General features: G+C 48.3%; 1 protein-coding gene across 2 annotated transcripts in view; it reads left to right on the top strand.

Annotated features, from left to right (window-relative positions):
- Nucleotides 1-16,613: 16,613 nt before the first annotated feature.
- The window catches only part of rrm1 (ribonucleotide reductase M1 polypeptide), a 33,472-nt gene continuing 25,609 nt past the window's right edge, over nt 16,614-24,476 (top strand). The window contains exons 1-2 of one of the 2 annotated variants that reach the window (XM_052025908.1): nt 16,614-16,748; nt 23,470-23,558. In XM_052025908.1, the coding sequence (XP_051881868.1) occupies nt 16,730-16,748; nt 23,470-23,558 (108 nt within the window). In that variant the 5' untranslated portion in view covers nt 16,614-16,729. Of the gene's footprint in view, nt 16,848-23,469; nt 23,559-24,476 lie in introns of both variants that reach the window. The other variant, XM_052025907.1, reaches the window with a different exon arrangement.

Below are 24,476 nucleotides of genomic sequence, written 5' to 3'. Positions count from 1 at the left end.
TACTGAGGGAGGGTCACACTGTGGGAGGGATGGTACTGAGGGAGGGTCACACCGTGGGAGGGTCAGTACTGAGGGAGGGTCACACTATGGGAGGGATGGTACTGAGGGAGGGTCACACTATGGGAGGGATGGTACTGAGGGAGGGTCACACTGTGGGAGGGGCAGTACTGAGGGAGGGTCACACTGTGGGAGGGATGGTACTGAGGGAGGGTCACACTGAGGGAGGGGCGGTGCTGAGGGAGGGTCACACTGTGGGAGGGATGGTACTGAGGGAGGGTCACACCGTGGGAGGGGCAGTACTGAGGGAGGGTCACACTATGGGAGGGGTAGTACTGAGGGAGGGTCACATTGTGGGGGGGTACCGAGGGAGGGTCACACCGTAGGAGGGATGGTACTGAGGGAGGGTCACACTGTGGGAGGGGCAGTACTGAGGGAGGGTCACATTGTGGGAGGGGCAGTACTGAGGGGGCGTCACATTGCGGGGGGGTACTGAGGGAGGGTCACACCGTGGGAGGGGCATCTTAAACAGTCTGAGTCACCCTGCTAGCTTAACATGTTTTCGGAAGAAGAGGTGAAAGTGTTTGAGGGTTGAGGTGGATGGTGGGGGAAGGCATGTCAAGTGGTCGGCTGCCTGGAGGTCAGAATAGAAATCTCAGTGACTGACGGGTTACAGGTCGGATGTTTCATTTCAGAAATGTTGGTGAGATCCAGTTGAGCCCGAGACCTACAGTTCCCCACTCTTGCTTCCCTCCCTTCTTGAGTGGGGTTTCACCTTGGCTGTTCTCCAATCCTTTGGCACTTCTCTAGAGTCCAAGGATTTTCGGAAGATTAAAGTTTATGCATACACTTCCTGTAGGCTTTTGGATCCTAGGATGCAAACCATTAAGGCCAGGGGACTTATCTACCTTTAGCTCCCATCAGTCTGCCCAACACCAGTTCTCCAGTGATGGTATCTAACTCCTCCCCACCATTATTCATGGTGGTATTCATGGGATATTTGTACATCTTTTACCGTAAAGACTGATGTAAAGTATCTGCTTAACCTCTCTGTCACTTCCTTGTTCCCCATAACTGTTCCCCCGCCTCATCCTCCAGGGGCCTGTGTTTGCTCGGACCTCCCTCTCATTTTACTGAAAGGAACTCCTGTCATCTGCGTGTATGTTCCTCTTCCTTTATTTTTTTTTGTCCTCCTTCGTTGGATTCTGAATCCTTCACAGTCTTCGACTAGATTAGATTAGGAGGTATACCGCTAACTTTTGCCACCTTATCTGTTTCCTCTTTCAGTTTAATACCCTGCTGGGTCAGCCATGGTTGGTTCATCTTTCCCTCAGAATTGTTCCTCCTTGCCTGGATACACGTTTGCTGAGTCGCATTAAATGTCTGCCACTACTTGCCTTCTGCACTTCCTACTGATCTATCAGCCGAGCCCACCGTAGCCAACCCTCATTCCATGTAGATCTCTTTACTGAACTTTCTGATCCAAGTTCTGGGGCAAAACTAACTTGGATGGTGTTAAACAGGAACTTGCAAAGGTTGATGGGGGAGGTGTTTGCAGGTAAAGGGAGGCTTTTAAATGTGAGATGGGGAGAGTTGAGGGCCAACACGTTGCAAGTGTTGACCCTTAGCTCGGTCAACTAAGGCAAATATCCGCACAAATCCTAATTAATTCAAACTCTACCACAACTTTATTCTATCAGCTTTATTACATCAATGCAAATATCCAAAACAAATGTTTTAGTTCTCACCGGGTGCTGGGAGAAGTGGAGGCTGTAGTTTTCTGAATTAACTCCTTCTGGATTGAAGTACTTGGAAGTGGACATAACAAAGGTCCTCCTGATAATCTGCTAAATCAGAGATCATTACCAAATGAGGAGTTACAATTCTAGAATGCTGTTGTTCCGTTGGTACCAGTACTCACCCAAACTACCTCTCCCACTTACAGCACCGAAATTCGGGATCTCCTGTTGGCCAAACGATTGATCCGACTCCCCGCCCCCGGCGTGGGCGTCTTCCTAGCGATAGTTAGTCTCCCTGGAGTTCTCATTAATCTCCAGAGTTCTCGCTGCTCTACCACCAAAATCCTTCATAATTATTCATTTTCCTTATCAGTTCAGTACTGTTGTACTTTGTTTCAGTTGGTTCTGAGTTAATGGGCTAGCCTGTGTTCACTTTAAATGGGCTCTGGCCCAAGAGTACAGGCAGCATCACCTCACCGCTCTTCTCCTGAATAAGGACATGCCTCCGATGACTTGGATGAGGGGGTAGAAGGGTGGGTTGGCAAGTTTGCAGATGACACAAAGGTCGGTGGTGTTGTGGATAGTGTGGAGGGCTGTCGGAGATTGCAGAGGGATATTGATAGGATGCAGAGCTGGACTGAGAAGTGGCAGATGGAGTTCAATCCAGGGAAGTGTGAGGTAGTACACTTTGGAAGGACAAACTCCAAGGCGGAGTACAAAGCTAATGGCAGGATTCTGGGCAGTGTGGAGGAGCAGAGGGATCTGGGGGTTCATATCCACAGATCCCTGAAAGTTGCCTCACAGGTGGATAGGGTAGTTAAGAAAACTTATGGGACGTTAGCTTTCATAAGTTGGGGGATCGAGTTTAAGAGCCGCGAGGTAATGATGCAGCTCTACAAAACTCTGGTTACACCACACTTGGAGTACTGTGTCCAGTTCTGGTCACCTCATTATAGGAAGGATGTGGAAGCGTTGGAGAGGGTGCAGAGGAGATTTACCAGGATGCTGCCTGGTTTGGAGAGTATGGATTATGAGGAGAGACTAAGGGAGCTGGGGCTTTACTCATTGGAGAGAAGGAGGATGAGAGGAGACATGATAGAGGTGTACAAAATATTAAGAGGAATAGATAGAGTGGACAGCCAGCGCCTCTTTCCCAGGGCACCAATGCTCAAAACAAGAGGGCATGGCTTTAAGGTAATGGGTGGGAAGTTCAAGGGAGATATCAGAGGGAGGTTTTTACCCAGAGAGTGGTTGGTGCATGGAATGCGCTGCCTGGGGTGGTGGTGGAGGCAGGTACATTGGTCAAGTTCAAGAGATTGTTAGATAAGAACATGGAGGAATTTAAAATAGGGGGATACGTGGGAGGAAGGAGTTAGATAGTCTTAGGCGAGGTTTAAAGGTCGGCAGAACATTGTGGGCCGAAGGGCCTGTATTGTGCTGTACTGTTCTATTTTCTATGTCATTCCTTTGCTTTTTGCTGAATCAGGCCATTTCAAACCAGTTACAGCCAGTTCAAGTCAGACACTGGGCTCGGGTCCTGTCAGTTCATGGACACAGACTATTGTTATGTCCACTCCCAAGTACTTCAAACCAGAAGGAGTTAATTCAGAAACCAACAGCCTCCACTTCTCCCAGTACCTGGTGAGAACTAAGACATTTGTTTTGTCGACTTGTCCACTGCCCTGGACTTGTTCCAGCTCGCTGTTCCACAGGTTTTTAATTTCTTCAGACCAACACAAGGCTGACAGGGTGAGAGGACCCTGGCTGATCAGGAACATTGATGCTCTGGTAGGCGGCGTGGGTCAGGTGCAGGTAGCCGGGATCAAGCGAGTTCCTTGAGTACAAGAGATGTAGGGGCACGTTTAAGGAGGAAATCAGGAAGGCAAAAAGGGGACATGAGATATCCTTGGCAGATAGTACATAGAACATTGAGCAGTACAGCACAGAACAGGCCCCTCAGCCCCCAATGTTGTGCCGACATAGCTAATCCCTCCTACCTACAGAATGCCCACATCCCTCCATTTTCCTCTCATTCATGTACCCATCCAAGCCCCTCTTAAAAGCCCCCAATGAATTTGGCTCCACCACCCTATCAGGCAATGCATTCCAGGCATCCACCACTCTCTCAGTAAAAAACGTACCCCTCACATCTGTTCTGAACCTACCCCCCTCACCTTAAATGCATGCCCTCTGGTACAGGATCGCTCAATAATGGGAAAAAGATATTGTTTGCCCATCCCATCTATGCCCCTCATAATTTTATACACTTCCAACAGATCACCCCTCAGCCTCCGCCGCTCCAGAGGAAAGAGCCCAAGTTTGTCCAACCTCTCCTGATAGCACATGCCCTCTAATCCAGGCAGCACCAGGAGCTGAGGTTGGCTGCACTTCCTGCAGGTGCAGTCGTCAGGGAGACCATCAATCCCCCTGAATTCCCACATCCCACAGGAGCAGCATTCCACTGCCGTATCTGCCATCCTGCCTACACTGTACTGAGGGAATCTAAGACCAAAGCAGCAACAATAGAAGGACAAACTTACCCTCCTTACCTGTACTTTTGCCTCAGCCTCTTCTCATGGCAGACTCTTGAGTAAAAGCCTCTAATTTCCCACTCTGACTCTAGCCCACTCCAACGACGGCTGCTCCGCTAGACCCTACCTCTCTTTTATGGTTAAAGATCCCAATCAAGGAGAGAGAAAAAAAAATCTCACTGGGTCAGGTGACTCTCCACTCTCTTCTCGCTGCTGCTGCTTCCTGTGCCTGCGCACTGGCTTAGGATGTAGAACACTCCAGCACAGTACAGGCCCTTCAGCCCACGATGTTGTGGCAACATTTTATCCTGCTCTAAGATCTATCTAACCCTTCCCTCCCACATAGCCCCCCATTTCTCTATTGTTCATGTGTCTGTCTAAGAGTCTCTTAAATGCCCCTAATGTATCTGCCCCCACAACCTCTGCCGGCAGTGCGTTCCACGCACCCACCTCTCTCTGTATAAAAAAACTTACCCCTGACATCCCCCTTATACCTTCCTCCAATCACCTTAAAATTATGCCCCCTCGTGTTAGCCATTGTTGCCCTGGGAAAAAGTCTCTGACTGTCCACTCGATCTATGCCTCTTATCATCTTGTACACCTCTATCAAGTCACCTCTCATCCTTCTTCTCTCCAAAGAGAAAAGCCCCAGCTCAGTCATAAGACCTGCTCTCCAATCCAGACAACATCCTGGTAAATCTCCTCTGCACCCTCCCTAAAGCTTCCTCATCCTTCCTATGGTGAGGTGACCAGAATGGAACAGCTTCTGCTTGGGGATAAGGTAAAGAAGAATCCTCATTGATTCTATAAGTATTAATGTAATATATATAACATTAAGAGCAAAAGGGTAACTAGGTCCCCTTCAAGGATCCGTGTGGTTGTCTGTGGAGCCACAGGAGAGGGGAAAGGTCTTAAATATTTCTCATCTTTATTTACTGTGGAGAAGAACAGGGAAGCTCGTGAGTACAGGGAAGGGAACAGTGATGTCCTGAAATATATCAACATTATGAAAGAGGTGTTGTTTGTGGTCTTGAGACATATAAAGGTGGATACTTCCCTAGGGCCTAACCGAGATGTTTGTATCTTTCTTTAGCCAGGGGTGAGGTACCGAAAGACTAGAGAGTGGCTAATGCTGGGCCTTTATTGAAGAAGGGCTGCACAAGAAATCCTGGGAACTACAGACCGGCAAGCCTAACATCAGTAGTGGGAAAGTTACCCGAGGGAATTCTGAGAGATAGGATCTCCCTGCATTTGGAAAGGCAAGGACTGATTAGGGACAGTCAGCACGGCTTTGTGTGTGGGAAATTATGTCTCACTTATTGGATTGAGTTTTTTTTGAGGAGGTGACCAAGAGGATCGATGAGGGCAGTGTGGTAGACATTGTCTACATGGACTTTAGCAAAGCCTTTGATGAGGTCCCACATGGTAGGCTGGTCCAGAAGGTTAAGTCACTTAGGATCCAGGGTGAGTTAGCCAATTAGATAGAGAATTGGCTTGGTGGAAGGAGTCAGAGGGTGGTAGTGAAGAGTTATTTCTCAGATTGGAGGCCTGTGACCAGTGGTGTGCTGCAGGGATCAGTGCTGGCTCCACTGCATTTGTCAACTACATTAACAATTTGGTTGAGGATGTAGATGGCACGGTTAATAAGTTTGTGGATGATAAATTAATTGGTCAAGTGGTGAACAGTGACAAAGATTGTCTGAGGTTACAACAGGATTTAGATCAACTGGGAAAGTGGGCAGATGAAACTTAACACAGGCAAGTGTAAAAGAATGCACTTTGGGAAGTTAAACTCGGGCAGGACTTGCACAGTGAATGGCAGGGCCCTGGAGAGTGTTGTAGAACAGAGGGGCCTTGGGGTGCAGGTACGTAGTTTCCTGAAAGAGGTAACACAGGTAGACAGGGTGGTGGACAAGGTGTATGGCACGCTGGCCTTCATTGGTGGGAGCGTTGAGTACAAGAGTTGGGATGTCATGTTACAGCTGTAGACGACATTAGTGAGATCACACCTAGAATATTGTGTGTAGTTCTAATCACCGTATTGTAGGAAGGATGTGATTAAACTGAAGGGTGCTAAAAGATTCACAAGGACGTTGCTGGGGCTGGAAGTTTTGTGCTATGGGGAGAGACGGGACAGGCTGGGACTGTTCTCCCTGGAGTGAAGGAGGCTGAGGGGGGGACTACATGGAGGTCTATAAAATCATCGGAGCGTAGACAAGGTGGATGGTCAGTCTTTTCCCCAGGGTGGGGGAGTCTAAAACTGGAGGGCACAGGTTTAAGGTGAGAGGGGAAAGATTTAAAGGGGACCTGAGGGACAACTTTTCCACACAGAGGGTGGTCACTATATGGAACGAGCTGCCAGGGGAAGTGGGGGAGGCAGGTACAATAACAACATTTAAAAGGCACTTGGAGAGGTCCATGGACAGGAAAGGTTTAGAGGGATATGGGCCAAATGCAGGCTCAGGACATGCGCGGCAGGTCAGGCAGGGCACGTCCTCCACTCCCAGAGAGAGAAGGGATTGTCCCAGGCTACACCTGTTCTTTGTAGGACACGTGGAAGAGTTTTTGTTCTATTCCTACCCAGGCCCACTCCCTCGCCTCTTCTCCCAGTACATCAATGACCGCATTGGTGTTGCCTCCTGCACTCATGCACAACTTTTTCTCCCCCACCCTGCTCTCACCTTTACCTGGTCAATCTCTAGTTCTTTCCTGCTTTTTCTGGATCTTTGTCTTCATCTCAGGAGATAGACCAGCTGCCAACATCCGTTACAAGCCTACTGACTCCCACAGTCATCTGGACTACTCTTTGTCCCATCCTGCCTCCTGCAAGGACCCTGTTCCATTTTCCCAGCTCCTCTGTCTCTGTTATATTTGTTCTGATGAGGAGACTTTCCATACAGGTACCTCTAAGTGTCTTGCTGCTTCCTCAACCATGGCTTCCCTTCTATCATCAGTTCCAGTCTTGTGTACTGCATTTGTTGTTCACCATGTGAAACCAAAAGCAGATTGAGTGCTCACTTTGTGGAGCTCCTGCGTTCAGTCCACAGGGGTGACCCTGAGCTTCCCATTGCTGTCGGTTTAATTCCCCACCCCACTCTGACCTCTTGGTCTGTGGCCTCCTGCACTGTCACAGTAAGGCCCAACACAAGCCTGAGGAACAGCACCTCATCTTCTGCCTGGGCACGTGGAAGTCTGCAGGACTCAATACTGAATTCCACATCTTCAGCTAACTTGATTTCTCAGTCTGTAGCAGTCGGCCGTCTGTGAGAGTGGGGGACGTGCCCAGCCTGACCTGCCGGGCACATCCTCCAGCTCTGCGTTTCACAACTCCTACATTCTTTTGTCAGAACTCTTTTGTCTACGTTCTCATTCTGTAACTGCAGTTCTGCTGAAGGGTTTCAGGCCTGAAACATTTACGCTGTTTCTCTTCCCACAGATGCAGCCTGACCTGCTGAGAACATTAGAACGGCACAGACCCTCCAGTCCATGATGTCTGTGCCAAACACGATGCCAAATTAAACTAATCCCTTCTGCCTGCACGTGATCCATATCCCACCACGTTCCTGTGTCTATCTGAAAACCGAGTGCCAATATCATATCTGCTTCCACCACCACCCCAGCATCACAGGCGACGAGGAGGTGTACAGGAGTCAGGTAGATCAGCTGGCTGAGTGGTGTCACAACAACAACCTCACACTCAATGTCAGCAAGACCAAGGAATCGATTGTGGACTTCAGGAAGGGGAAGTCAGGAGAACACACACCAGTCCTCACTGAGGGGTCAGTGGTGGAAAGGGTGAGCAGCTTCAAGTTCCTGGGTGTCAACATCTCGGAGGATCTATCCTGGGCCCAACACATTGATGCAACCACGAAGAAGGCAGGCCAGCGGCTCTACTTTGTCAGGAGTTTGAGGAGGTTCGGTACGTCACCAAAGACTCTTGCAAATTTCTACAGATGTACGGGGGAGAGCATTCTGACTGGTTGCATCACCGCCTGGTGTAGAGGCTCCAATGCACAGGATCGCAAGAGGCTGCAGAGGGTTGCAGACTCAGCCAGCTCCATCACAGGCACAACCGTCCCCACCATCGAGGACATCTTCAAGAGGCGGTGCCTCAAGGAGGCAGCATCCATCGCTAAGGACCCTCACCATCCGGGACATGCCCTCTTCTCGTTACTACCATCAGGGGGGAGGTACAGGAGCCTGAAGATCCACACTCAATGATTCAGGAACAGCATCTTCCCCTCCGCCATCAGATTTCTGAATGGTCCATGAACCCATGAACACTCCCTCGTTATTCCTTTATTTTTGCACTATTTCTGTAATTTATAGATTTTATGCCTTGCACTGTACTGCTGCCGCAAAACAACACATTTCATGACACACGTCAGTGATAATAAATCTGATTCAGCCCATTCCAGGCACCCGCCACTCTGTAGGAAACTTGCCTCGTAAATCTCCTTTAAACATTCCCCCCTCACCTTAAACCTCTGCCCTCAAGTATTTGGCATTTCTATCCTAGGAAAAAGATTCTGGCTGTCCACCCTATCCATGCCTCTCAGTTTTATAAACTTCTATCAGGCCTCCCCTCAGCCTCTAGCACTCCAGAGAAAACACCCCACGTTTGTCCAATGTCTCCTTATAGCTCCAACCCTCTGATCCAGGAAGCGTCCTGGTGAACCTCTTCTGCACCCTCTCCAAAGCCCCCACATCCTTCCTGTGATGGGGTGACCAGAATTGCCTGCAATACTCCAAATGCACCTGATCAAAGTTTTATAGAATTGCAACACTTCCTAACTCTTATACTCAATGCCGCCAGCAATGAAGGCAAACATGTCATACACCTTCTTTACCATTTTAGCAACCTGCATGGTCACGTTCAGGGAGGTGTAGACTTGGACCCCAAGAACCTGCTGTACATCAAAAGTATTGCCAGCATTTTCTGTTTCACCTTTTCCAATTCAATTAACCCAATCTATTAACCTCTCCCATACTTATTACACTGCTCTTTTTACATGCTCCCATTTACAGCTTTTCTTACAGTGTGACTACTATTCAGACCTCTGCATATGTCTCCTGCTGGTGGCTTTGTCTCTTGCTGTGTTAAACCTCCACCCAAATGGATTCAAAATCCTCTGAGCCAAGATCATCTCCCACAACTTCACTTCTTTCATCTCTCATTAACAGTGCTACTCCCACCTCCTTTTCCTTCCTGACTCTACTTCCTGAAGTTCAGATCTCCCTGGGTATTAAGTTCCAGGTTTGCTTCCATTTTAATCTTGCTTCTGTGACAACCATTAGATCAAACCAGTTTCTACTTGTATTCTCCAGCAAACCCCTTCGTGGATCATCTCGTCACCTGTGCCCTTGGTTCACACTCTCCACTGTTCCATCAAAGAACTAAATCATTACTGTAACCTGATTGGCCTTTAATAAGTGACTGACTTAATTTATCAACATATACTTTTCCAAGAGCCAATTATTTTTGCCCTGGGTCATTGCTTCACCACCTCCTCCCTCAGGGTGATTGTGAGGCTGGTTCAGCAGTTTGTTTTAAAGTTACTGAAGCTCAGTAATTCTGTTTGTGTTAGCTGGACGGGAGATAATTGTTGACGTTTCTCTTTGATAATAAGTGTAGATTTCCTTCATATTTTTGATGTTGTTAGAGCAGAGATGGTTCAGTGAAGATTTAAAGCTCTGATGGGTTTTGGTCTGGTGATTGAGAAGAGTCTGTTTTCGTGGGAGAAGGGGTGGCACCTGGAGGGCCTGATACAGATGGCCTGGTCACCTGTCCAGTGGGATTGAATCCAGAAGAAACTGTGCTCATGGTTCTAAGGAGGCCCAACAAAGCAAGGGAGTACATGATAAGTAGAAAGATATTGAGTCCTGGAATTGGTTTATTATTGTCACTTGTACCCAGGTACGGTGGGAAAAACTTGTCTTGTGTACCGGTCGTACAGATCAATTCATCACAAGGTGCATTGAAGTAGTACAGGGTAAAACAATACACAATGCAGAGTAAAGTGTCACAGCTACAGGGAAAGTGCAGGTAGACAGTGTGGAGGAACAGAGGGACTTTGGACGTTAAGAGCAACAGGACTGGTCAATAGGACATGCGAGGTAGCCTGCCTTTATTAACCAAGGTATAGAACGTAAGAATGGGGGATTAAGCTAGTGTCTGGGACGGCACAGAGGCACAGCTGGTAGGGTTGCTACCTCGCAGCTCCAGAGACCCATGTTCAATCCTGATCTCTGGTGCTGTCTGTGTGGAGTTTGCACGTTCTTCCAGTGACCGTATGGGTTTCCCCCCACATCCCAAAGACGTGCACGTCCGTAGGTTAATTGGCTGCTGTAAATTGTCACCTAGTGTGTGGCTGAGTGGTACAATCTGGGTGGAATTGATGTGAATGTGGAGGAATGAAATGGATTAGGATAGTATTGGTGTAAAACTGGGTGGTTGGTACAGATTCAGTGGGCTGAAGGGCCTGTTTTTGTGCTGTATCTATGATTCTAACTCTATACAACAGTCAGACCACATCTCAAGTACTGTGTCTGTTTCTAGCAAACATATTAAAAGAAAGATGTGACTGTATTGGGAGGAGTGCAAATGAGATTCACGATGACGATAGCAGGACAGGAAAACTGTGGCTATGTGGAACTGTATAGCACAAGTAAAGACCCTACACATCCAGCATGTCATTCTTTGCAACTTCTGCCAATGGGAAAGTCTGGAGCCCACTGTAAAACATCACAATAAATTCTCTGCTGTTTCTGACTGAGAATGGCAGGTTGCTGAGGAGAACTCTGGATTTAACTCATTTCTAAAATGTTTCCCATTATGAGGCCTGGGTGAGACTGCACCTACAGTATTGTGTACACCTTTTGCCCTCCTTACCTTAAAAAAAAGGATGTACTTGCCAGATTCAAATTAGTTTATTGTCATACACAGTAGGGTGCAATGAAATTCCTCGTTCACGTGAAGCTCACAGAGTAAACCGTGAACATGGTGATAGTCAAAGTCGAGTCTATTGTCAGATGCACAAGTCCGTGTGTGCACGGGTGCAATGAGAAACTTCCCTGCAGCAGCATCACAGGCACAGAGCAGCAGATAAGCAGCATTCACAAGAAAAACATAAACACAATTTTTACAAGAAAGAACACAATTAGAACAAAAAAAAATGAAGTCCATTTTAGTGCAAAGTTGTCCCAGTGTTGCTAAACTGCAGTGATCAGGGTTGTGCCGGTTGGTTCAAGAACTGAATGGTTGAAGGGAAGTAGCTGTTCCTGAACCTGATGGTGTGGGACTTCAGGTGGTGTACCTCCTGCCCAATGAGAGCTGTGAGAAGACGGCACGGCCCGGCCCGGATGGTGGGGATCTTTGATGATGGATGTTGCCTTCTTGAGGCAGCACCTCCTGTAGATACTCCCAATGGTGGGGAAGGATGTGCCTGTGATGTATTGGGCAGAGTCCACTACTCTCTGCAGTTTCTTATGTTGCTGCGCATTCAAATTGCCGTCCCAGACCGTGATGCAACCAGCCAGGATACTTTCAACAGTACATCTGTAGAAGTTTGTTAGAGTGTTCGGTGACAAGCCGAACCTCCTTAACCTTCTAAGAAATTAAAGACACTGGCGTGCCTTCCTTATGATTGCATCTGTATGCTGGGCCCAGGACAGGTCGTCCGATATGTTAGCGCCCAGGAATTTAAAGCTGCTGACCCTCTCCACTGCTGATCCCCCAGTGTAGACTGGTGCACGTTCACCCTCCTTCCCCTTCCTGAAGTCAACAATCAGCTCTTTAGTTTTACTGACGTTGAGTGAGAGGTGGTTGTTGCAGCACCACTCACTCCTGTATACTGGGATTCGTCCAACAAAAGTGGTGTTGTTGGCGAATTTGTATATGGCATTGGAGCTGAGCTTAGCCACACAGTCACGTGTGTATAGAGAGTAGAGCAGGGGGCTAAGCACGCAGCCTTAAGGTGCACCTGAGTTAATGATCAGCAAGAGGGAGATAGGATGGGAACCAAAGTCTTAGGTCGGATGATGGAGCAGTTGGTGTAAAGGTAGATGCGATATGCAGAGACACTGTGAGGAAGGATAAGCAGTGGATAGGGTATAACTGCAGTCAGTTGGATGGGTTGACACGTGTTTAATGCGAGAAGTGTTAAGAATAGGGGTGATGAACTCAGAGGGTGGGTCAGTACGTAGAATTACAATGTTGTGGCCATTACAGAGACTTGGCTGTCGCAAGGGCAGGAATGGCTGCTGGATGTTCCGGGGTTTAGATGTTTCAAAGGAGATAGGGAGGGGGCTAAAAGTTTGGGGGGGGGGAGTGGGGGGTGGCTTTGCTAATCAGGAATAGTATCACAGCTGCAGAAAAGGAAGATGTCCTGGAGGAATCGTCTCCTGAGTCAGTGTGGGTGGAGGTCAGAAACAGGAGGGGAGCAATCACTCTATTGGAAGTATTTTACAGACCCCCAGTAGCCACCAGGACACCAAGGAGCAGATAAGTAGGCAGATTTTGGAAAGGTGCAAAAATAACAGGGTTGTTGTCATGGGAGACTTCAACTTCCCTAATATTGATTGGCACCTCCTTAGTGCAATAGGTTTAGATGGGGCAGAATTTGTTAAGTGTGCCCAGGAAGGATTCCTGACACAGTATGTGGACAGGCCGACTAGAAGAGAGGCCATACTGGATCTAGTACTAGGCAATGAACCTGGTCAGGTGACAGATCTCTTGGTGGGCGAGCATTTCGGAGATAGTGACCACAACTCCCTGACCTTTAGCGTAGCCATGGACAGGGAGAGGACCAGACATTATGGGATAGTATTTAATTGGGGGAGGGCTAATTAAGACTGTATTATGCAGGATCTTGGGATCGTAAATTGGGAACAGATGTTCTCAGGGAAATGCACAGCAGAAATATGGAGGTTGTTTAGGGCAGACTTGCAAGAGGTTCTGGATAGGTTTGTCCCACTGAGACAGGGAAAGGATGGGAGGGTGAAAGAACCATGGTTGACAAGAGAGGTGGGACATTTAGTCAAGAGGAAGAAGGAAGCAAACTCAAGGTTCAGGAAGCAAAATTCAGACAGGCCTCTTGAGAATTATAAGGTAGGCAGCAAGGAGCTTAAGAAGGGACTTAGGAGAGCTAGAAGGAGACATGAGAAGGCCTTGGTGAGTAGAATTAAGGAAAACCCCAAATCATTCTACACGTACATGAGGAACAGGAGGATGACTAGAGTGAGGGTAGGACCGCTCAGCGATAAAGGGGGTAACATGTGCCTGGAGGCGGAGGAGGTAGGGGAGGTCCTTAATGAATACTTTGCTTCAGTGTTCACCAGGGAGGGGGACTTTGACGAATGTGAGGTCAGTGTAGAACAGGCTAATGTGTTGCATCATGTTGAGGTTAAGAATGAGGTAGTGTTGGAGCTTCTCAAAAACATTAGGATAGATAAGAACTCAGGGCCAGATAGGATATACCCCAGGTTACTACGGGAGGCGAGGGAAGAGATTGCTGGGGCATTGATGATGATCTTTGTCTCCTCCCCAGCCATAGGAGTGGTACCAGAGGATTGGAGGATGGCAAATGTTCAAGGAAGGTAATAGGGATAATCCTGGGAATTATAGATCAGTGTGTCTTACATCAGTGATGGGCAAGCTATTGGAGAGGATTCTTAGGGACAGGATTTACGAGCATTTGGAGAAGCATAGTCTTATTAGGGATAGTCAGCATAGCTTTGTGAGGGGCAGGTTGTGCTTCATGAGCCTGATTGAGTTTTCTGAGGAGGCGACAAAACAAATAGATGAAGGTAGAGCGGTGGATGTGGTGTATATGGACTTTAGTAAAGCGTTTGACAAGGTTCCCCATGGTAGGCTCATCCAGAAAGTCGTGAGGCGTGAGATCCACGGAGACTTGGCTGCATGGATTCGGAATCGGCTCTCCCACAGAAGGCAGAGGTCCTTAGAAGATGGAGAGTATTCTGTCTGGAGGTCAGTAACTAGTGTTGTTCCGCAGGGATCTGTTCTGGGACTCCTACTCTTTGTGATTTATATAAATGATTTGGATGGATTAGTAAGTTTGCAGATGACACAAAGGTTGGTGGTGTTGTGGATAGTGTAGAAGGTTGTCGTAGGTTACAACAGGATATAGACAGGATGCAGAGCTGGGCAGAGATGTGGCAGAATGAGTTCAATCTGGAGAAGTGTGAAGTGATACACTGTGGAAAGTTGAACTTGAAGACAGAGTACAAAGTTAATAGCGGGATTCTTCGCTGTGTGGAGGAACAGAGGGATCTTGGGGTCCAAGTCCATAGATCCCTCGAAGTTGACACGCAAGTTGATAGGGCGGTTAAGAAGGCGTATGGTGTGTTGGCCTTCATTAGTCAGGGGATTGAGTTCAAGAGCCACGAGGTAATGATGCAGCTCTATAAAACTCTGGTTAGACCACACTTAGGGTAGTGTGTTCAGTTCTGGTCACCTCATTATAGGAAGGATGTGGAAGCTTTAGAGATGGTGCAGAGGAGATTTACCAGGATGCTGCCTGGCTTGGAGAGCATGTCTTACGAGGAAAGGTTGAGCAAACTAGGGCTTTTCTCTTTGGAGCGATGCAGGATGGGAGGCGACTTGACAGAGGTGTATAAGATTATGAGAGGCATAGATAGAGTGGACAGCCAGCACCTTTTTCCCAGGGTGGCAATGGCCAATACCAGAGGACATCTGTTTAAGGTGAGTGGAGGAAAGTTTAGGGGAGTAGTTTTTTTACATAGAGTGTAAAAAAAAGTTTTTTTACACAGAGAGTGGTGGGTGCCTGGAACCCACTCCCAGGGTGGTGGTAGGGGCTGATACAATAGGGACATTTAAACAACTCTTACATAGGCATGTGTGTGTAAGAAAAATAGAGGGTTATGTGCTGTGTAGGAGGGAAGGGTTAGATTGATTGTGGAATAGGTTTATATAGGTCAGCATTGAGGACTGCCAATGAGGAAGTCGAGTATCTGGTTGCAGAGGGAGGTACAGAGGCCCAGGTTTTGTCTTGAAGCTTGATGATAAGTTTGGATGGGATGATTGTGTTGAACGCTGAGCTGTAGTCGATGGACAGCAGACTGATGTATGAGTTCCTGTTGTCCAGATGGTCCAAAGCAGAGTGAAGAGCCAGAGGAATTGTATCTGCTGTTGACCTGTTGTGGCAGTAGACAAAATGAAGCAGGTCCAGGTCATCTCTGAGGGAAAGAGTTGCAAATACAATCTCAGATTAATAGTGTTAGATTGCACTTAAAGTATTGTGTACAGTTCTGGTTGCCACACTACAGGAAGGATGTGGTAGCAATAGAGAGAGTGCAGAAGAGATTTACCAGGATGTTGTCTGGAATGGAGGGCTGTAGTTACAAGGAGAGATTGGATAGGCTGGGTTTCTTCTCACTGGAAGATAGGAGGGTGAGGGGTGTCCTTATAGAGGTTTAGAAAATTATGAGGAGCATAGTTAGGATAGTCAGAATCTTTTTCCGAGGGTAGGGGAGTCTAGTATTGGAGGGCACGGGTTTTCATTGAGGGGGAAGGAATTTAAAGGAGATCTAAGAAGTACATTTTTCACACAGAGGGTGGTGGGTACATGGAACGAGCTGCCAGAGGAGGTGGTGGAGGCAGATACAATTATGTTTAAAAGGCATTTGAACATGTACTTAGACAGCAAAGGCGTAGGCGGATGTGGGCAAATGGCTTGGTTAGCAGGGACGTGATGGGCCAAAGAGTCGTTTCCGTGCTGTCCACCTCGATGACTCGGAGGTCCCCCCCTCGGCCTCCCTCGCTCCAGTGGGGAGCAACACACAGACTGCTGCAGGAACCCAGCGGGTCGGGCAGCCTCCGTGGGGGGAAAAATGGACAGTCCACGTTTCAGGTCAAGACCATCTGGACGGTCCCGAGGAGGTTGTTGACCTGAATCCTCAACTGTCCATTTCCCTCCACAGCCGCTGGCCGGCCCGCTGAGTCCCTCCAGCATTGTGCTGCAGCCCCTGGTGAGGGCCAGCCCGGCCTCCCAGCCCTACAGCCCCTTCTCGACGTGATCAGCAGCCAAGCTCCACTGCTGACTCAGCTGAACTCATTGGTATTTGGAGGGAGCAGGGACGGGGCAAGACGAGCTGTGCAGCCCAGCAACGCCCGCAGCTCGGCGCTTAACGCTAGCCTCAGGCTTCACAGGTACTTGCGGGCCCTGCGCTGCCATAGCAACCGTGGCCAAGCGGGCTCCGTCCTGATTGGTGGGTGATGAACCCGCCTCGGCGCCTCCAACAGCTTCATTGCGATTGGGCGAAAGGAAGCCATGCTCCTTTTTTATTGGCTACTGTCGGCAGAACCTGGCCACCGATTGGCTGCGTCGCTGATAAATATTCCGGCGGGAAACGGCCCCGCGCGTTTAGTCAGCGAGCCGCTGGTGAGGAGACGTCCGCTCGGCCCCGCCATCCCCCGGTATCATGTTCGTCATCAAGAGAGGTACGGGCTCGGCCCCGACCCCGACCCCCGGGGCAGGCGGTGCGAGCGCCGGCGCCTCTCCCCGGGCGGGCTGGGGGCTTGCGCTCGCAACGAAGCGGGGTGAGAGGAGGAGTGAGGGCGGCCCGCGGGAGGGTGGGGGCCGGTCTGTGGGGCCTCCCGGCCTTTGTCTCGGGCGGGGGCGCCCGCACTGGGGTCCGGGGGGTGGGGGGCAGGGGCGCCCGCACTGGGGTCCGGGGGGTGGGGGGCAGGGGCGCCCGCACTGGGGTCCGGGGGGTGGGGGGCAGGGGCGCCCGCACTGGGGTCCGGGGGGTGGGGGGCAGGGGCGCCCGCACTGGGGTCCGGGGGGTGGGGGGCAGGGGCGCCCGCACTGGGGTCCGGGGGGTGGGGGGCAGGGGCGCCCGCACTGGGGTCCGGGGGGTGGGGGGCAGGGGCGCCCGCACTGGGGTCCGGGGGGTGGGGGGCAGGGGCGCCCGGGTTGCTGGGGCTGGACAGTAGTGTTCTCATTGGATCACGACGCTGCCAGGAGGGGAAGCGGGGACCTTGCACCCAACAGCTCTGGGGTCAGTCCAGAAACAGGGATCAGGAATGGGCCACTCCAGGGGGAGATGAGGAGACACAGGAGCAGGTGCTGGAATCTGGAGCAACACAGTCTGCTGGAGGAGCTCGGGGTCGAGCAGCATCTGTGGGGGCAGAGGAATTGTTGGCGATTCGGGTCGACATCCTGTGTCAGATGAAGAGGAGTCTCTTTAGCTGGGGGCACTGGCTGTTGTTGAGGCTTTTGAACGTCAGGGGATGGGTTATGATGGGTAGTGGCCATCTGATGGGCTGAATGGCCTGTTCGCAGGTGACATTCTGGGGCCGGTACCCTGGGGGTCAGGGAAATGTCCCCCTGCAGTCTGATGGATTGTGCTGGGGACGGAGCTGTGGCTCCCAGACCCCCTCCCCTGGGTGGGGGGTGGCTGGGATCGCTCAGCCCTGTCTGGGTCTGTTGGACACTCATTGACAGAGATTGATTTGGGGATTGGGCAATTGTGTTATCTGTGGATCACGGACCTTGATCCTTTACACCCAGCAGTCCCTGGTCTTGGGGCTGCTCGGGGACTGGTGCCTGCTTGTCAATGTCAAGTGAATGCTGAAGACTTGGTAGCTCAGGCGGTGTCTGTGCACAGACGGGGCATGTTTCGGGTCCGGGCCCTTCGCTCAGGTTTATGTCCTGCTCTGGAGCTGACGGAGAGCAGGGGTAGCGTCAGTCATGCCTGTGCCGGCGTTTCTGGGGCTGTGACTGCTCCATCGCCGGCGTTAGGACAGGGGCATTGTTTGCTCCGGGGTCCGAGGGGGTTTATCTGTCCTGGTGACCTCCCTGGGGGGAGGTGAGAGCTGCTGGCTCCCCAGTGCCCGGTCACCTCCATTCATCTCCCTTTGTGTTGCCCTTCCCGCCTGTTTGCGGTTTGAATTTGGCGCCGAAGGGCTGGGTTGCCGGAGTGGCGGGAAGGGGGTGAGCCAATCACCGGGCCGAGCTCCGAGATCACTATTCCAGGCTGGCACACAAGAGCTCCCCGGCAAATCCGGACGTTACCCACCCGGGTAACCGCCTGGAAATTGGGCTGAGCCAGCCTAGCGCGGGGAGCACTGTAACCCCGGCTCCAGAACAGACCCAGCCTAGTGTGTGAGCGAAGGTTGACCCAGGAAACAGTGAAGCTGAAGAGTTTATAGCTGGTCCGATCCGCGAGCTAATTAAGGAAATGCTTTTCTTTGGTCAAACTGAATGACTTTGCCAGAGGAGTAAACGGGACCGAATTGTTAACTGTTGTTTCTATGTACTGGGACCACTGCTGCTCACAATTTAGATGTGAGTAATCAAAAGTATAAATTTTAGATATTCTGATGGTGCCTAATTGTAGTTGGAAAGCCGATAGTACCGGGCAGAATGGATAAACAACTAGGAAATGAAGGTCATAAGATTATGTAAGAATAGGGTATACCATTTGGCCTTTTGAGCCATTTTCCTTCACTTTTACCATATTTCTGATTTTTTTGATATCCAGAAAATCAGTTGATCTGTTTTGATTAAACCCAATAACTGGCACTCCAGAGTAGAGAATTCCAAAGATCCACTACACCCAGGCTGGTTCTACAGGGTTTACCCCTTATTCTGAGACCATTGCCCCTGGGCAATGAGAAGTATCCAGCCTATTATGCCCTGTAAGAATTCTGAACAATTGAATTAAATCTCCTTTCAATGGTATAGTCTACTCATTCTCTCCTTGTATAGCAAACCAGATATCTCCGAGCCCAGTCTATGGAATCTTTGCTATAATCCCTCGACAAATTTATCCTTTTGGGTAAGGAGGCCAAAACTGCATTATGTTCCAGGTGCTGTCCCAGGCCTTGTTTAATTGCAGTGAATAGATAAATGAAAGTAGTATGTTTTGGTAATAAATCACTTATTACTTGGAGTCTACATGGGTACAGGAACCTGTAGTCGCCCACCATATCTGAGAGGTTTTGTGTGTCATCTTTTGTGCCATCAGACACAATATTTATTTTGTTTGCCATTTCCTTATTCCTCAATGTTTTCTCTTGTTTAAGCTTGTGAGGGACCCAAATTAATTTTTGCTGGTCTTTTAGAACCATAGAACACTACAGCACAGAAAACAGGCCATTTGGCCCTTCTAGTCTGTGCCGAAGCGTTATTCCTCTAGTCCCACTTACCTGCACCCAGTCCATAACCCTCCAGACCTCTCCCGTCCATGTATCTATCCAATTTATTCTTAAAACTTAGAGTGAGCCCGCATTTACCACATCAGATGGCAGCTTGTTCCACACTCCCACCACTCTGAATGAAGAAGTTCCCCCTAAACCTTTCCCCTTTCACCATAAAGACATGTCCTCTCGTACTTATCTCTCCTAACCTAGGTGGAAAGAGCCTACTTGCATTAACTCTGTCTATACCCCTCATAATTTTGTCAACCTCTATCAAATCTCCCCTCATTCTTCTGTGCTCCAAGGAATAAAGTCCTAACCTGTTCAATCTTTCCCTGTAACTCAACTCCTGAAGACCCAGCAACATTCTAGTAAATCTCCTCTGCACTCTTTCAATCTTACTGATATTCTTCCTATAGTTCGGTGACCAGAACTGCACACAATACTCCAAATTTGGCCTCACCAATGTCTTATAACGGCCTCACCATCACATCCCAACTCCTATATTCAATACTTTGATTTATGAATGCCAGGATGCCAAAAGCCTTTTTTTACAATCCTGTCTGAACTCCCAGATCCCTTTGTTCCTCTGTGCTCCTTAGTGCCCTACCATTTACTGTGTATGTCCTACCTTGATTTGTCCTTCCAAAATGCAACACCTCACACTTGTCTGCATTAAATTCCATCTGCAGTTTTCTGGACCATTTTTTTATTTGGTCCAGATCCCTCTGCAAGCTTTGAAAGCCTTCCTCGCTGTCCACTACACCTCCAATCTTAGTGTCATCTGCAAACTTCCTGATCCAATTTACCACATTATCTTCTAGATCATTGATACATACAACAAACAACAATGGCCCCAACACAGATCCCTGAGGCACACCACTAGTCACAGGCCTCTAATCTGAGAAACAACCATCCACAACCACTCTGTCTTCTCCCACGCAGCCAATTTCGAATCCAGTTTACAACCTTTCCATGGATACCCATTGACTGAACCTTCTGAACTAATCTCCCATGTGGGACCTTGTCAAAGGCCTTACCAAAGTCCATGAAGACAACATCCACAGCCTTACCTTCATCTACTTTCTTAGTGACCTCCTCAAAAAACTCCAAGATTCGTTAAACACGATCTACCATGCACAAAGCCATGCTGACTATCCTTAATCAACCCTTGGCTGTCCAAATACTTATATGTCCTATCTCTCAGAACACCTTCCAATAATTTACCCACTACTGATGTCAGGCTCTCTGGCCTGTAATTACCTGGTTTACTCTTAGAGCCTTTCTTAAACAATGGAACAATATGAGCTATCCTCCAGTCCTCTGGCACCGCACCTGTGGCTAAGGACATTTTAAATATATCTGCCAGGGCCCCTGCAATTTCTACACTAGTCTCTCTCAAGGTCCAAGGAAATATCTTGTCAGGCCCCGGGGATTTATCTACCTTTATTCGCTGTAAAGCATCAAGTACCTCCTTTTTAATCTCTATATGTTCCATGACACTAGTGCTTGTTTCCCTTCCTTCCATATCCACGATGCCAGTTTCCTAAGTAAATACTGATGCAAAAAAACTGTTTAAGACCTCCCCCATCTCCTGAGGCTCCACACGTATATGACCATTCTGATCTAGGGGACGAATTCTGTCTCTTACTCTCCTTTTGCTCTTAATGTACTTGTAGAAACCCTTTGGGTTTACCTTCACATTATCTGCCAAAGCAGCCTCATGTCTTTTTGCCTTCCTGATTTCCTTTTTTAGTATTTTCTTACATTTCCTATACTCTTCAAGTACCTCATCTGCTCCTAGTTGCCTATACCTGCTATACACCTCTCTCTTTTTCTTAACCAGCTCACCAATATCCCTTGAAAACCAAGGTTCCCTATGCTTGTTACCTTTGCCTTTAATCCTGACAGGAACATACAAACTCTGCACTCTCAAAATTTCATCTTTGAAGGCTTTCCATTTACTGAGCACATCCTTGCCAGAAAATAACTTATCCCAATCCACCATACCTAGATCCTTTCTCATTTCCACAAAGTTGGCCTTTCTCCAATTTAGAACCACCACTTGAGGACCAGACCTATCCTTATCTATAGTTATCTTGAAACTAGTTGCATTATGGTCACTGGACCCAAAATGCTCACCTACACATACTTCTGTCACCTGATCTGCCTGGTTCCCTAATAGGAGATCAAGTATTGCATTCTGTCTTGTTGGTACCTCCATATATTGATTTGGAAAACTTTCCTGAACACATTTGACAAATTCCAAGCCATCCAACCCTCCCACAGTGTGGGAGTCCCAGTCAATATGTGGAAAGTTAAAAGTTTGAGTTAAAAATCTGGTATTCCCTTCTGAAACATTTGTCTCTTTCAACTTTGACTTGACTATTGGTCATCTGTTTTAAGCCCCTTGGTGCCAAATAATTGGTTGGTAATCACATTGCTGAAGTGTTATGGGAACTTCAGACCTGTAAACCTAACATCATTGTAAGGGAAGTTATTGAGAAAAAAAATTGAGGGATGGTATTAATGATCATTTGGAAAGGCAGGGACTCATGAGAGATGGTCAACATGGCTTTAACAAAGGCAGATCCTGTCTGACGAACCTGAGTGGATTAAAAAAAAGTGAGGGTAGTGCCATAGGTGTGGATTGCACAGACATCAGTAAGGCCTTTGATGGCGTCCTACATGATTGGTCCAAAAGACTGCACAGTAGAGTAGCGGTTAGCGCAACACTATTACAGCGCCAGCGATTGGGGTTCGATTCCCATTGCTGTCTTTAAGGAGTTTGTACGTTCTCCCGTGTCTGTGTGGGTTTCCTCCGGGTGCTCCGGTTTCCTCTCTCATTGCAAAGACGTACGGGTAGGTTAATTTTGGTTTAAAATGGGCGGCGTGGACTCATTGGGCCGGAAGGGCCTCTTACCACGCTGTAAAATTTTAAAAAGGTTGGGGCCTATGGGATTCGGGGTAAATTGAATCCAAAATTGGCTTGGCAATAGGAGACAGTGATAGTAGTGTGCTGTTTATCTGATTGGATGCCAATAACTAGTGGTGTTCCACAGAAATCAGTGCTGGGACCCCTGCTGTTTGTAGTACATGTGAACGTAGGAGGCATGATCAGTAAGTTCACAGATGACACGAAGATTGGTGGAGCTGTTGACAGTGGAGGGATGGTCTTGGGCTATAGGATGATATTGATGTGTTGATGAAATGGCAGGTGCAGTTTAATCCAGATGAGTGTGGTGATACATTTTGGGAGTACTAACGAGGCTAGGATATGCCGTGAATGGTAGGGTCCAGGGGAGTATTGAGGAACAGAGAGACATTGGTATTCAAGTCCAAGAATCTTAAGGTGGCAGCGCGGGTAGGTAATGTAGTTAAGAAGGCATATGGGATACTGGATTAATTAGTCAGGGCACTGAATACAAGTGGGTGGAGGTTATGCTCAAACTTAAAACATCGATCAGACCTCATCTGGAGTACTGCTGCTGTTCTGGTCACCACACTATGGGATTGGAGAGGCTTGGACTGTTTCCTGGAGCAGGGAAGGTTAAGAGGGGACAAGATTGAGTTATATAAAATTGAGGAGTGTGGATGGGGTTAACTGTAGGAAACCATTCCCCACTATATTGGAGATAGATAAAATTAGAGGACATAGACTTAGGAGAACTGAGGGGGATCTTTGTCCACTCAGGGTGATGAGTATTTGGAATACACAGCCTGAGAGAGTGGTGGTGGCAGGGTTGCTGAGAGAGTGGTGGTGGCAGGGTCGCTGAAAGCATTTAAGTGTCTGGATGAGCACTTGAATTGCCAGGCGTAGAAGGCTCTGGGCTAGGTGCTGGAGGATGGGATTAATGCAGATGCATTCCCACAGGTTGGTGTGGACGTGGTGGGCTGAATGGCCTGTTTCTGTGCTATATTGTTCAACGACTATTTCGCACCAAAGCTGTTGTGTAACTGAAAGGTGCTGTGATGGCCAAGAAAAGCAATGTTTAATCTGTGGTACTCTGTTTTGCAGATGGTCGTCAGGAGAGAGTCATGTTTGACAAGATTACTTCCCGGATCCAGAAACTGTGTTATGGTCTGAATCCTGAATTTGTAGATCCAGTGAGTAGCTTATTATGTTCATGATCTTCTGCTGTGATTGGCCAGCAACCAATTCCAAAATTAAATCCATTTCATAAACACACTTGAGATCTGCCTTTGATTTCCGGGGTAATTTTCATTAAGCCGAGCTCTAAATCATTGGGAGCGTCTGGAAAACCATTTCCATATCTTCTTGCCTGTCCTTGCAACACCCCAAATTGCTTTGCAGTTATTGAAGCACATTTGTAATTAGTGTTAAAGGTTGCAAAAAAATCTCTACCATTTAGAAGCTGATGGGAATTTAGTACCCAGGCACGGCAGAGTTCCATCAACCACAGTGTCCTTCCTTAGAGGAGCTAACTCAGTGGAAAAGGTGATGAAATCGGGTTGATTCAACCAAAAAGTCTGTATTAGTTGCTTTGAATATCAGCAGTGCCTTGGATGTCGGCACTTTTGCCTCTGCTGCCTCTCTAGGGCCTGGACACAAGTTCTAGGCTGATACTCCCAGTCCTAGACTGTCAGAGATGTTACAAGTGAATGTTAAAGATGACACAGCGCCATTTTACAAGGGACCTCTCCTCAATATCCTGGCTGTGTATCATTCCACCAGTGTTGAAGAAACTTATTATTGTGTAATCATGTTGCTGCTTATGGGAACTTGCAATGCACTGATTGGCTACCGTGTTTTTGTCATTATAGCAGTGATTACATTTTTAAAACAAAATGGTTGTAAGATGCTTTGGAGCATCTTTAAGTTGTGATGAGTGCTCCAGAAATGAAAGTCTTTACACAAGCTTTATATAAGCATTGCTGTTTCGGCCTGGTCCTGGGAAGGAGGCTCACTTGGAGCCTGGATAGATTTCTTGTTATGTGAGATGACAACAAATGCTTTCACACCAGCCAATGATTGTAAGTTGTAGCTGGTGTACTGCTGCTGAT

Source organism: Pristis pectinata, chromosome 11 (assembly GCF_009764475.1).
Source record: "Pristis pectinata isolate sPriPec2 chromosome 11, sPriPec2.1.pri, whole genome shotgun sequence".
Taxonomy (NCBI): domain Eukaryota; kingdom Metazoa; phylum Chordata; class Chondrichthyes; order Rhinopristiformes; family Pristidae; genus Pristis; species Pristis pectinata.
Note: the sequence above shows the minus strand (reverse complement) of the source record. Positions and strands in the feature narration are given on the sequence as shown.